General features: G+C 40.1%; 1 protein-coding gene across 8 annotated transcripts in view; it reads right to left on the reverse strand.

Moving 5' to 3' along the window:
- Positions 1-496: 496 nt before the first annotated feature.
- LOC144013695 (glutamate receptor-interacting protein 2-like) overlaps positions 497-13,061 on the reverse strand; it is a 39,017-nt gene continuing 26,452 nt past the window's right edge. For 7 of the 8 annotated variants that reach the window (XM_077512843.1, XM_077512842.1, XM_077512841.1 and 4 more), the window contains exons 13-24: positions 11,591-11,736; positions 11,439-11,519; positions 10,345-10,408; positions 9,889-10,034; positions 8,515-8,659; positions 8,111-8,277; positions 5,673-5,855; positions 5,449-5,602; positions 4,649-4,763; positions 4,197-4,397; positions 3,423-3,569; positions 497-1,749 (exon numbers count right to left, since the gene is read on the reverse strand). In XM_077512843.1, the coding sequence (XP_077368969.1) occupies positions 1,549-1,749; positions 3,423-3,569; positions 4,197-4,397; positions 4,649-4,763; positions 5,449-5,602; positions 5,673-5,855; positions 8,111-8,277; positions 8,515-8,659; positions 9,889-10,034; positions 10,345-10,408; positions 11,439-11,519; positions 11,591-11,736 (1,750 nt within the window). In that variant the 3' untranslated portion in view covers positions 497-1,548. Of the gene's footprint in view, positions 1,750-3,422; positions 3,570-4,196; positions 4,398-4,648; positions 4,764-4,786; positions 5,169-5,448; positions 5,603-5,672; positions 5,856-8,110; positions 8,278-8,514; positions 8,660-9,888; positions 10,035-10,344; positions 10,409-11,438; positions 11,520-11,590; positions 11,737-13,061 lie in introns of those variants that run through there. The other variant, XM_077512847.1, reaches the window with a different exon arrangement.

Below are 13,061 nucleotides of genomic sequence, written 5' to 3' on the forward strand. Positions count from 1 at the left end.
AAGAGAAAGGTTGGCCACCAGAATAGCCGATTTCAAGAAAAACAGGAGAAGGGATTTTTATTTTATTTTTTAAAGTACATGGGCTTACTATTCTAAACTGTGAAAGATTTAGATTTTTTTTTTTTTAAATACTTGAACCTCTTTTTTGTGGATTACTTGATGAGACCAGTTTTAAACATTCCCCCCCCCCCCTTCCATATAAACATGAATAGTCACAGTCCAATTCAGTTTGTAGCTGTATATATACAGAATGTTTAATAAACTTTTTAAAACCTAGTATAATATTTAAGTACAGATACAGGTTTATTTTTTTTAGCACAGTGCTATAGTCCTTATTTTAAATAGCTGCAAACATTCAAATACAATACTGGGCTTGATGGTGGTACTTTTGAGAGCCAAGTTTTTTTTGTTTTTTTTTAATTTTTATTTATTCATTTATTTTTTTAAATCACAACCCCAGTCCTTTCCTCGCCCATGGAACCAAAAGCAAACTTAGTCAAGTGTTTTAAAATTTTTATTAAAAAACAAACAAACAAAAAAAACATCTTAGCATATCATACTTTAAAAAAATATCCAAATAACAAAACCCCACATTCAGTATAACTCACGCAAATAATTTTTACATGCATGTATGAGAAATAAAAAGTTACTTTACACCAAAATAGAATCATAACATCCGAACATTTGATTCATATATACAAAGCTGTTAAAAAATAGGCCTCTGTAGCCGTTTGAGAAGAGTTGACATGCTAATGCTGTATGGGTCTTTAAGGCCGTGCACACAGCAGCCGATACAGGATGTCAACGCTTCATTTGAACTGGAGGCGTATTTAGGAGGGGCACGCTCAAAACAACCCCATGGAGGTAAACAAGACACGACACTGGGGGCTTCTGTTAGTTAATAAGTCACTTGCTGAGGCCGTACCAACAACACGGGGTCAGACGGTGGTCCAAAAAAAAAGAAAAGAAAAAAAAAAAACACATAAATCCGGGAATCTCCATCAAGTGAAAATGTGCATGTGGTGATGTTGAGAATGTGAAGTGCAAAAACAGTGTGACATTATCAGTAAATCCTCCCAAGGACATGTCTTTGCAAGCATTCATGAGATTAACATACGATGAAACCTTTTTATGATGCTTGGCTGGTAGCAGTTGTGAATTCTATTTGGGGGAGACTGGTCCTTCTCTGTGGAAACATGGGCCCTAAGCCACAAAAATAACTCCTAAATGCACTTTGAACCTTAAATGTGCTAACACCCTGTGCATGCGTGAGCGTATAACGAATGTACTGCGTGCTAGTGGCGATAAGTCAATTCAAGAAATAGTTGTATGTGGTGTGTGACTGAGTAATGGCTGTCAGTTATACAACCTTGCAATGTGTCGGTGGGAAGGGTGGAGTGCAAGGGGAGGGGGCACCCGAAAACCGGTGCATCATGTGAACATGGTGATTAACACCGGTCGTGCCCTGGATGCTGCGAACGTCCGGCAGGTGCCATGTGACTGACTAGCGTGTGCGTGTGATGTAATGCGTGTGTGCTATATTAGTGCTCACAGGGCAATGCTATTGGTGCGGTGCTCAGAAAAGCAGAGAAGTGAGATGGAAGGGTCGTAGCGGTCGCCGGGCAGACCCCTGGCGTCGCCCGTTTCCATTGGACTCCTGCTAATGACCAGATCCAGGATGGCTCCCGCTTCTGTAATCAGGGGCACAGTGAGACAGCAGTCCAAGTCTCTGGTCCGCACACGGTTCACCTGGAAGAAGCCATCAAATCAAATCATTAAGTTTGATGCCACTAAGATTGTTTTCATTTGGTATGCTCATGGGGAAATTAGTATATCTTAATCTATTTGCTGAAAATATCATCTAAACGTAAGTGAAAATCCTTCAGTACACTTCTAACTGCCATGAAAAAAAGGGGTGGGGGGTAGGGGTCACAAATAATTGGGAATCGGGTATTTAAAAAAAAATAAAAAATAAAAATAATAAAAAAAAGAAGGGGGGGAATAAGTCAGATAAGCTTAAAAATATATATATATATATATATATATATATATTTGCAAATGCCAAACTACAAATACATAAGAATGGTATATATATTCTTGTTGTGAAACTCTTCTTTATGTCTGCATGAATGTATTATACTGCCCTCCAGTGGCCAAATCGCACACCAGAAGGAGCCGCAATGGCTTAAGTTATAATGCACAAAATAACTCTATACATTCTATTCAATTAAACTTGTTGAATTGATTGCATCTCTATTCCATGACAGGATTTGCATGCCTGGGATGAGGTTAGTTTAACCCGAGTTATTGGTAGAAACTATGGAGCATCTTTGCCGCATGCACATGTACCTGAGCCCCCCCCCCAACCCCCCCCAACTCCAAAAAAAAAAATAAAAAATAAAAAATCACGTGTACTATTTAAGGGGATTGTAGCAAGATAAGTTTAGAAATACTTCATTGTTTTGGGATCACAGTTTGTAGTATGTAAACAATTATGTTTTTAGCCCTCTAAAAACATTTAGAATTGTTTCATGGAGTTAAAAAAAAAAAAAAAATCAGCTGTCAAAATGAGTACCCATAAGGTTTCAAAGCAGTCAGGATTTCTAATGAGGGATTTTGTGGTTTTGGGTTCCAAACCATTCAAAGTTTTAAAATGAGGGCTTCTAAACAGGGACCCGATTTCTGTTACAATATTGAGTTTAAAAATTCAGCTGTCACAATATGCAACCTCAGGTTTTAAAGCTTGGCAATGGAAAATGTTTGCCATCTGTGGCATGATAGCAACAAAAAAACTACCGGTACTTCTCCATTAGACAAGACCTGCATTATGTGCACCATCTAGCCAGTGGCATGCTATATGTCATTTCAGGATGAGCACTTAACAGTAAATAGGTATAATTTGATAAATATTTGAAGAGTTTATCATGACTAGGGTAGTGAATGCTGTACATACACATTTATATTGGTTGACTTCTGCATTACCAAACACCAGCAAGAACATCCCTGAGGGGTAAATAAAAAATGTAGTACGTAGTACTGAAGATGAGATGAGAGAGCAAATACTTGACTTCATGGTACCATATGCCTAGATAAACTTAGTGTTATCTCCTTAAGACTGTAAATAATAGTTTTGAGATAAACATAAGATTCCCCCTTCGGGAGTGTTTCTAAGCTCAGTTAAAATAAATAGTGACTATTTGTTATCAAGAAAATAGTGTTTGCTAATGATTCCTACTTCCTCTTTCTTCCATGCTAAGGTAACAGTTGGTTGCAGCTGTGTCTAATATTAGTTCATATTGTCTCTCAAAGACCACAAATAGCTGGGATTATCATCACTTCTAGTGTGGCTATTAGCTTATTTGTCTAGACTGTCTGTAAACATTAAGAGAAGCCATATCTGAGTTGGCAGAAATAAGGGTCACCTGAAGTATACGATCGTAAGGCTTCAGACCCGCCTGGTCAGCCGGGCCTTTAGGGCGGATCATGTTGACAAACACGCCTTTTTCCACAAGCCCGTCAGATACACTGAATCCAAAGTCACGGCTCTCGGGGTCCTTTCTGATGGTCACCTGCATACATGGAACAGATATTGTACATTTCTATCTGTATATCTGCCATTATAAAATCATTTTCATAATCTGATGTACCAGTGAGCATTTTTTTCCGAATCAAATAATAATCAACTAATCAAATTTATTGAAGCAGCTCTATCAAAGTGACTCTAATTTTGAATATCTAAGAGAATAATGAGTCAATTGAATCAAGCCCTTAAAACAAAATTTTCAGTACTTTTTGAAAACCAATGTGTAGAAAAAAAAATGTGAAAAACGATTCAACATTATTATTTTATTTATTTTTTAAGTATTCGTTCCTGGTAGCTATCCATCAACAACACACAGCTGTGTTATTATGACCAAACAGTAGCTTTGATTTGCTGCCATGATGACTTCCAATGATAACAAATGAGTAGTTTCAACTCAAAATATATTATTACCCAACCTGCACTAAATCACAAATGTCAGTCTGTGAAGGACATAAACTCTATTCAAGATATATATACACTGTAAACATCTAATAAACATACATTCTAAAGATGAGTGAAGCAGACAGATTTTTCATCTCAACGTGATCTACGTGTGTACAGTTTTAAAATCAAGTCATTGCAGATTTCCCCCCCAAAAATGAGCCCACGCTACCTTGTGCAAGGCCAGAGTCATCGAGGACAAACTATTGGAGCCTCCGCCACATCCAGTCAACATGTTGAGGTTGCTTTTGTGTTTTGGTGCCACTTTGGGTTCCTCTTGTTTAATGGGACTTATTTGTGACAGAAACATTGAGTCTTCGTCTGTCTTGGTTTCCTCAAGGTACAGACTCAAAGCGCTACCTGTCATAGATGCCTGTAAGTGCGCACACACACACACACACAAAATGAAAAAAATGACAGCATGCTATGCATTGAAGCTATTTGAATGTGTTGTGCTTTGTAAACATCACTCAGTATGGCAACATGTGCCCTGTCTGATTTAATAGCAGATTACACACAAGAGATTATCATAAAGCTTCATCTGGCATGACCATATAGCCCGATGCCGGTCTGCGAGTAGGTTAATCCAGGCGGGGAGAAGGAGCCTGAGAGATGAAGGCCTACCTCCAGTTCCCTGAGGATCTCGGACTGGCCACAAGTCTCCAGGTCCTGCAGAGCCTGCGACCAGAAGCTATCATCCTGATTCAGGGTGCCATGGCAATGAGGGGCGCTGATGAATCTACGACAATGCAGGAACCACAACATGAGAGCAGTCTTGCCGTCTTGAGGCCGGTGCTGCCTTCAAGAGCAGCGTGGGAAATGTCGGGACGAGTCGGTTTTTTTGGTTTTGGCTTCACGAAGGAGAGTCCCTTTGAAAGTCTCGAGACCACACTGGACACATCTTAAACACTGAAGAGTCCTTCACATTTTTTTTTCTCTTTTTCGAAATACAAACGTCATTTCCACACCCTTCCCTTACACCCACAAAAAAATAGAACAGTGAAAGCATGTGACAACAACAACAACAAAAAGGTACAAGGAGAATATGGCTGAAGTGTCTTGATGTGTTTTGGTGTGGGTATGAAAAAGGTGACACACCAAAGAGCTTGTGGGCAATTAGTAAAGCAGATCAGAGAGAGAATACCTGAGAAAGAAGAAAAAAAAAAAGGACAGTTTGGACAAGCAAACAAAACATGAAAGCATAAATTGACAAGCAAACGCGGCTGTGGCACTTTAATATCCATCTATCTATCTCTAGCTATGGTATGACTCACACAGTTTGCTTTGGTCAAAGAAATCCAACATAAGAAAAGCAAAGCAGAGAAGCTCACAGAAACAAAGTTCAATGAGAGAATTACAGCTGCACTGACATGAAAAGGAGGCGACAGGAGGGAAACTGAAGCAGAAGGCCTGTGCGTTCTTACCCAGGCATCTTGTCCCAGTCATCCTCTGTTAGTCTCCCATCGTAGAGCCCCGTGTGCTGCATCAGGCCTGTAGAGCTGGACCCGACTGGGCTCCTGTACTTTGTTCTCCTCCAATCATTGGGATTGAGTAAGATATCTTTGTGAAGATATGTTCCTAAAACCAACACAATAATCTTAGACTGAACATGTTCTGTTTTGGAAAGAACGCACGTTCCCGACCTCACCTTGACTACTGTAGCCAGCGTCGCATCCCGAGCCATCCCAGGAGCTCATTGCAGAGTCGATACTGGGCACAGTGGCGGAGTACACGTCGGCGTGTTTACCAATTCTCTGCGAGTCCATCAGTTCATCCTCGAGGTCACTCAGAAAGCCAGCTTCTCTGTCCTGAAGACGCCTAGCATCATATTCTGGAAGCAAGCAGTGACCACAAAGCCAAAGGTTAAACCACATGAGGCTGATGAGGCTAGGCTAGGCTAGTCACTAGTTTCAACTTCAAGGTATAACACAGTTTGAAAAAAAGAATCAGTTTCATAACCACTAAAATTTCCCATCATATTGTTCCTTTTTTAATGAGAATAGTGTCTTGAAATGAAGTTTTGCCACCATGACTGTTAGCGTGCTTGCTAGCTAGCCAGATAACATGACAGCTATCATCAGCTTGTTGCCTCTGGCATTATTTCACAAAGCAGAGAAGACGAGAGTCACTACTCATTTTCTTCCATCGTATCCCAAGCATGGGCGAGCGTTTGCAAGACTAGCTAATGTTGATTAGCTATGTTGGTTTCCTCAAGGTCACAACGTTTCCTACACTTCCTCTAAATGTTCTTTAAACAATTTTAATGGTTCTCTAAACAGTCTTAAAAAGGTACGGCATTTAAAAGATCACCACCAGATGTCGCTAAATAATAGAATGTAGCTAAAGCGCACTCGCACACTACAGTACCTCAAAGAAACCAAACCTTTCAAGCCTATTATTTAGCACGAGTGAGCGAGCGAACAAGCATCTTGGCAAGTGACTGCGATTTGGCAACCAGTGAGAACCCCCGGCAAGCAACGTCGAAAGAGCGAGCGAGCTGGAGTTAGTTGGTGCAGCTAACAAGCGCGGCTAATGGGAGTTAGCCCAAACCATAGGCTGGATCTGACTTTGGGTCTGATGCTAGCTACAAGCACCACCAGGGCTAACTACGTTTGCAAAGTGGTCCTTTAAGCATCCGTAGCAGGAAGAAAGCAACGAAACATGTCAGCCTCTTGTAAGGTGAGGCTCCAGCCATGTAATATATTACTGATTACTCAACCTACAATTAGAAAATGTACCATTGATGTGACAGACCATATTTTTTTGCACATTATTGAAATTAATAGCAAGGTTTTAAAATGAATATTTTGTTCACCACTAGTTGGTGCTAATTATTACATACTATGCCTTTAATGGTTTTTCTTGTGGCAAGGACATTTTGGACATGTTCAAAATTTTGGCGAACCTTTGCGAACCATGACGGAAGCCTGCGTTCGCTACCTTCATCAACACTTTCAAACATTCACCCCTCAGTGGAATACGGACTCAACCACAGTTGTGCTCAAATTAAATTTAGCTGCTATCTACAGGGTTCACCAATTCCAGTCCTTGAGGTCCAGAGTCCTGCAGGTTTTAGATGTTTCCGCCTACCAACACACTTGATACTAAAGATCAGATCGTTATCAGGCATACTGATGAGCTTATTATATGAATCAGGTCTGCTAGTGGGCGGAAACATCTAAAACCTGCAGGACTCCGGACCTCGAGGACCGGAATTGGTGAACCCTGTGCTATCATGTCGAAATCTTCCACTACTGGTACGTCTGCGCAAAATTACAACAGCTGGATGTTTCAATTATACTGAATTAAAATTTATGTTGAACGTTTTTTTTTAAACAGAATTTTTTTTAATGAATTTTGCTATGTAGGTTTATACTCATTTAATATGTAGCCTACTGCAATTTTAACTTTGAAGTGTTTTTATAAATAGAAATGTATTTATCTTAACAACGATTTAACAAATATTCTAAATCAGGGGTGGCAAACTGCGGTCCTCGAGGGCCAGAGTCCTGCAGGTTTTATAGATTCCCCTACTCGTAGTGGAGCTGATTCCAATTAACAGGCTCGTTATCAGGCTTCTGCAGAGCTTGCTGATGAGCTGATCATGAATCAGCTGTGTTGAAGAAGGGAAATATCCAAAACCTGCAGGACTGCGGCCCTCGAGGACCGGATCTCGCCACCCCTGTTCTAAATGGTATTTAAAATTAGTATACAATGAAAAAGTGTTAATTAACCAGACATCTCAAAATAATACATTTTACAGCTCTAAGACCACAATACTGTGAAACCATATTTGTGAAAGGTTATAATACAGTCAGAATGAAAGGTTGTAATGCCGTCAGAAAACAGTATAGTCCATCAATCTTGTTGACCATGTTCACATTTCCACCTCATCCATTTTTTAAATGAACTTAGGCTAAAATGTATTATTCAAGCCATGCTACACTTTGGGGAAAATAAAATGACACGTAAGAAATTGTTTACTAGCAGTGCCTAGGGAAAGCTCAATCTTTTGCCACCTGGAAATACGTGTGCCATGTGATGTGATGGCAAAGGCCTTTAAAAACCAAAATGTGCTTTTCTTGCCATGAGAACGAGGCGACGCCGACACACGGTCTGCTTGTTTCTTGATCTTGAGGGTGACCGACTCCCCGGCCATCTGCAGGAGGTGGATAGCCTCGCTCAGCGTTTTGCCTTTCAGACTGACCCCATTGATAGCCAGCACGCGGTCCCCGATGTGAATGGCCCCGGTCCTGCAGAGAGAGGAGGAGACGGAGATACCAGACAGTGCTGACAGCCAGGACGGATCGGAAAAACAGACAAAGGGGCTTCTTGTTATAGAAAACAGAAATGAGACAGCCATTGTTTACAGTCTTATTTAACTGAAAACATTTACATAGGGGGCATTAGCGTCACTTCTGTATCTAATGCAAATGTCACTCTCTGCTTTAATGACTACCTTGACCCTCGCAACCTCGCCCACGTCTCACCTCTCAGCCAGGCCTTTCTTGGTCAGACCCGAAATGACGATGGGGTCAAAGGGCTCCTCCGTGCCTGAAATGGTGATCCCCAGTGGTCCGTTATATCTCTTCAGCTCCACAGTGTAGATGATAGAACCTGACATCTCCAGTTCATCTAAAGAGTAAAAGTTCACACTCAGTGTAACTAAAGTGGATGTTAATATTGACCATCACATAGATTCCCAGATCACTGTGAAATTTCACTTACGATAATTATTTATACCAACTAATGTATCGTTGTGGGCCTTATTACAATACACGTATCGATACGCAGGCGTCAGAATCGATATTGCTCGTTTACTTTTAATAGGAAGTTAATGCGTTGCATGCGCAGGGCTATACAGCCTCAAAGTTGTGCAGGAGAAGTAGCAGCAGAGAAGACACGGGCCTTTGCAGCTTACCTATGTACCTAAAATAAAATAAAAAACAAAAAAACAGCAGCGTCTTTGAAGTTAATTGCCTTCAATTAGTGCATGTAGAGGAGCGTGAGAGAGTCTTAGTTTGTATTGTACTTAAAAAAAGTTTAAAAAAGTGTGCATATGAAGTCTGTTTTAAAAATAGCTCACCAGTGATTGGACACTGTCTTGCTAAGAATAACTAAAACAAAAGATGAATATCAACATTTATTTACTTATAAACTTAACAGGGTACATGATTCTTAATGTACCAATTTTCCTATATTTTGTTTAAAAAAACAAACTCGAATGTTTAATATGAAAAAAAAATATGTTTTTATATCTCCAAATAAGCACATTTTAGAGCTGTAATTTTAATACTTTTAATATTTTTACTCATACCGGCTCATGCCTAGTCATAAAGTTTCCCGGTGTGTCTGTGAAAGCTGCTCCTTGCTCTGCAGTGCGTGTACATACATTTAGATCAGGCATGCCGCTTGGTGCTAAACCAGAAGCGCTGCTAAGAAAAATATTTTTGCCATCCAGCATAATAAAGATATCCTTTAGGCATACATATGACTTATAATAAAATGCAAGTAAAGTAATGTAAAATATCGGGATACGTATCGCCTTGAAGATCATGTATTGGGATGCATATGTATCGAGATACGTATCGTATTATGACCTCTGTATCGTGATACGTATCGTAAAGTTGTTGGCAATACCCAGACCTTTGTACATCTATCCATGCCAGTAACAAATTTTCTTCTTCTAAAATGGCCGCTGCATACAACAACACAAAAAGAAATTTCTTCCTGTGTTCAGCTAAAAAGGCCCAGATTATACACTCAGTAAATTTGTGATTACAAACATCATCATCATCATCATCATCATTCTAGGAGATACTTTGAGAATGTGTGCTCAACAATGTTTTGGGAAACACTGTTACCAATGTTGTCCTCGTCTTTCTGTATGCGGAGTTTGACCATGTCTTCGGCCTGATCCAGGACCTGCATGGCGTCCTCTATGGTGCAGTCCTCAAGACGCACGCTGTCGATGGCCAGCAGCCTGTCTCCAGGCTCCAGAGTGCCCGTCCTGCAAGTGCCAAAGGGGCCAAAGCTGTTAGGTGGGACAGGTGAGGCTGCTCCTGACTCACGACGTGAATCCTATTATGATCTCACTGGGCTCATAAGGGGTGACCGCAACCTCACCCTCAACCCTAATCAACACTGAACCCTTCTCAAACATACTTCCACTGCTCTACTGAACTACATTTTATGGTCAATCCCATTATGGTTTCAAAGATTTGCTATGCATGTTTTTGTGTGTGCGTGTGTGAGTAATCCTACACACAGAGATAAAGTGATGTTGATGAAGCAGTCAAGTTTGTTATTAAACGACATACCTGTGTGCTATGCTTCCTTTTCGGATGTCAGAGATGATAAGAGGTTTGCCAAGCTTCTTACTTCCTTGTATTCAAAAACATGAAAGACAGCAAAAAGTGAATGTTTTTATCTTATGTGTTAATAATTTGCAGTTATTTTGGTGTTCAGAATGGTTTGATTTTTGTTTTAATGTAGGCATAATAACACCCCAAATATTGTCCTGTAATGTTATGTGTATGTGTTGAATTTCTTGTTTTAATATTTTAAGAACTAGAGTAAGCAATTTCAGGAGAAATTGCGTGTGAAGGCTGTGAGGCTGAATGAAAACCTGTGGAATAATTTGGAACGATATTAAATGACATGAAGTGTTGCACAATGACTTGGAAAGAGCTGAACAGTTGAAAGTTGGAACGGTTAGAATCTGTGAATAAATGAAGAAATTACAGCAGAAAAAAAACAAAAAAGGGGTAGGGTGTGAAGAATCAAGTAGGGAATGGATTTAACATTCACACCTAAAGTGAAATGGATGCGTTAAATGCCATGAATGTTACTTTGAAAGGATGTAGATGTGCAATGTAGAATCTGCTATTGGGAATGAATGTGGAATAGTAGGGTAGAAAATAGGGAATTGTGGGAAAGGCATGAATTTTGGAACTGAAAAAGATGGGAGAGCTCATGGTGTGAATTGATGGAATATATTGAAGTTGGAATGAAGTGAATTGGATGAAAAACGTGGAAGTAAAAGTAGAATCTCCTATTAAGAATGTATGGGGAAAAGTATAGTAGAAAATGAGTAATTGTGGTCAGGCGTGAATCCTGGGAATGAGAAAAATGAAAGCATTCGTCTCGTGAATTTTTGGAATATGACGAAGTTTGAATGGCGAGAATCAGTTGAAAAATGTGGAAGTAGTAGCAGGTCCAAAAAAAGCGCAAGGAATAAAATATAATATCGGGAATAGTTTTCCAGCCTTCACACAATTTTAGCAGAACCCCAATAAACCTTCTCTACTGTATATTAAATTGTGGAAATATTGTTCATGGAGTAGCAATAAAACTGTGCAGCATCATCAACCCAATACTGTACCCTGCTGGACAGTTTTATACCAACACTCACCACTGATTGTGATCCCCATCTCCATTCCTCTGCGCTTGGGTAGTTTGACATGAAATGTACCGCTACTAGGAACCACAGACTCTAATGAAAAAAAGAACAAAAAGTACATGTAAATGGCAAGCCATTGTGTGTCTATCTACAATAAATTGTACCTGCAACATCAAACTCGATCTCCACTGTGACCTTATTGGCCAGAGCGGAGTCTCTGAGCAGCTGATGGGCCTCCTCCAAAGTGCCATCTTCAGTCGGGATGCCATTAATGGACAAGAGTCTATCTCCAACCTGTATCAAGCCACACCTGCGGACAGAAAGCACAACAACATGGCAGCAGATGCAACAACCACAATGATGAATATTCACAAGTGAGTAGTTTGTTTCTAAACTCCCTGAAAACTTAGCATATCCATGGAATTTACATCACACCTACAAAATAAAGTGCTGTCATCAAATATTAATTGGCCAACATCCCTGCAGAAGATCAAGCCTGCATGGAGGCTTATGGTGTTAACATCCCAGTGGGAGGCTTCCCCGGACTGCACAAATGTCCCACTGCTGCTTGACTTAAATGGTGTCACACAGGGGAGGTGACCCCCGGGCAAAACAATCATTACCTCACAGGACAAGGACACACTACACACTGGGCTAGGCCAAAGCAGCACATGGGACAGACGCTAACACTAACAAATTTGTGTTGACAAGGACATTTTAAAAAAAGAAAAATAAAGAGGGGTGGGGGGTGGTTGTTTGAAAATGTATGCTCACGTGGCTCGTTGGAAAATGTGTGTGCACGAAGATCACCTTTCTCCATTGAAATTAATGAAACTGACAATCTGTTCCAACATCACCCCAAAGGTAAGATTTTCATAATGTACTTTATTAAACGAAAAATAGCACTCTATTATGTTATACTTTATAAAAACAAATTAGTGACGTAATTAATAGAATCAAAAGGATTAAGCAATTTTCCCCACATTTTTTGCCTTTTAATAAATTCCCTGTTTCTCCTTCTAATGTTCAAAATTTAACCACCTGGTGGGAGTATAATAAACACAAAGAGTTTGACAATAAACTCGGTAAGCTTATACTAATTTTTCGCAAAGCATAAAAACAAACCTTTCTTTTTTCCAAATATCTGTTAAAGAGTTACAACATGGTGACAATTGCTATTTGTTAGCACATCAATGACGTTTCGCATTGCTTGTTTGCATTAAAGTGACAGTGTGTAGTATTTAGCACTATGGAGTGGCAAACTAAAGTTCTATTACAACAACATATATTCGCATAGGTTTAGTAATCGCTTATATTGCATAGGTCATGCTATAACTTACAGGAGGCTGACACGTTTTGCCGCCATCTTTCTGCGACGGATATCCGAAGAAGAACTTAGTGAACGTAGTTAACCTACGGTGATAGTTGTAGCTCACTTAGCCTTCACAGCTGGGGCCTGCAGGAAGTTGCAGCCGAGTCCCGTGATTTGGGCTCCTGCCACTTGTCTCCCTCTGCTTTGCTCTCGCTAGCTTTTGATAGCTCGTTAGCCGCTCTAGATAGCCGCTTGTTAGCCGCACCAGTGAGTTCTTGCAAGGTCCTGCTCGCTCACTCTAAATAATAACCGGTAGTAATTAA

The sequence above is a fragment of the Festucalex cinctus genome, chromosome 2 (genome assembly GCF_051991245.1).
Source record: "Festucalex cinctus isolate MCC-2025b chromosome 2, RoL_Fcin_1.0, whole genome shotgun sequence".
Lineage (NCBI taxonomy): Eukaryota > Metazoa > Chordata > Actinopteri > Syngnathiformes > Syngnathidae > Festucalex > Festucalex cinctus.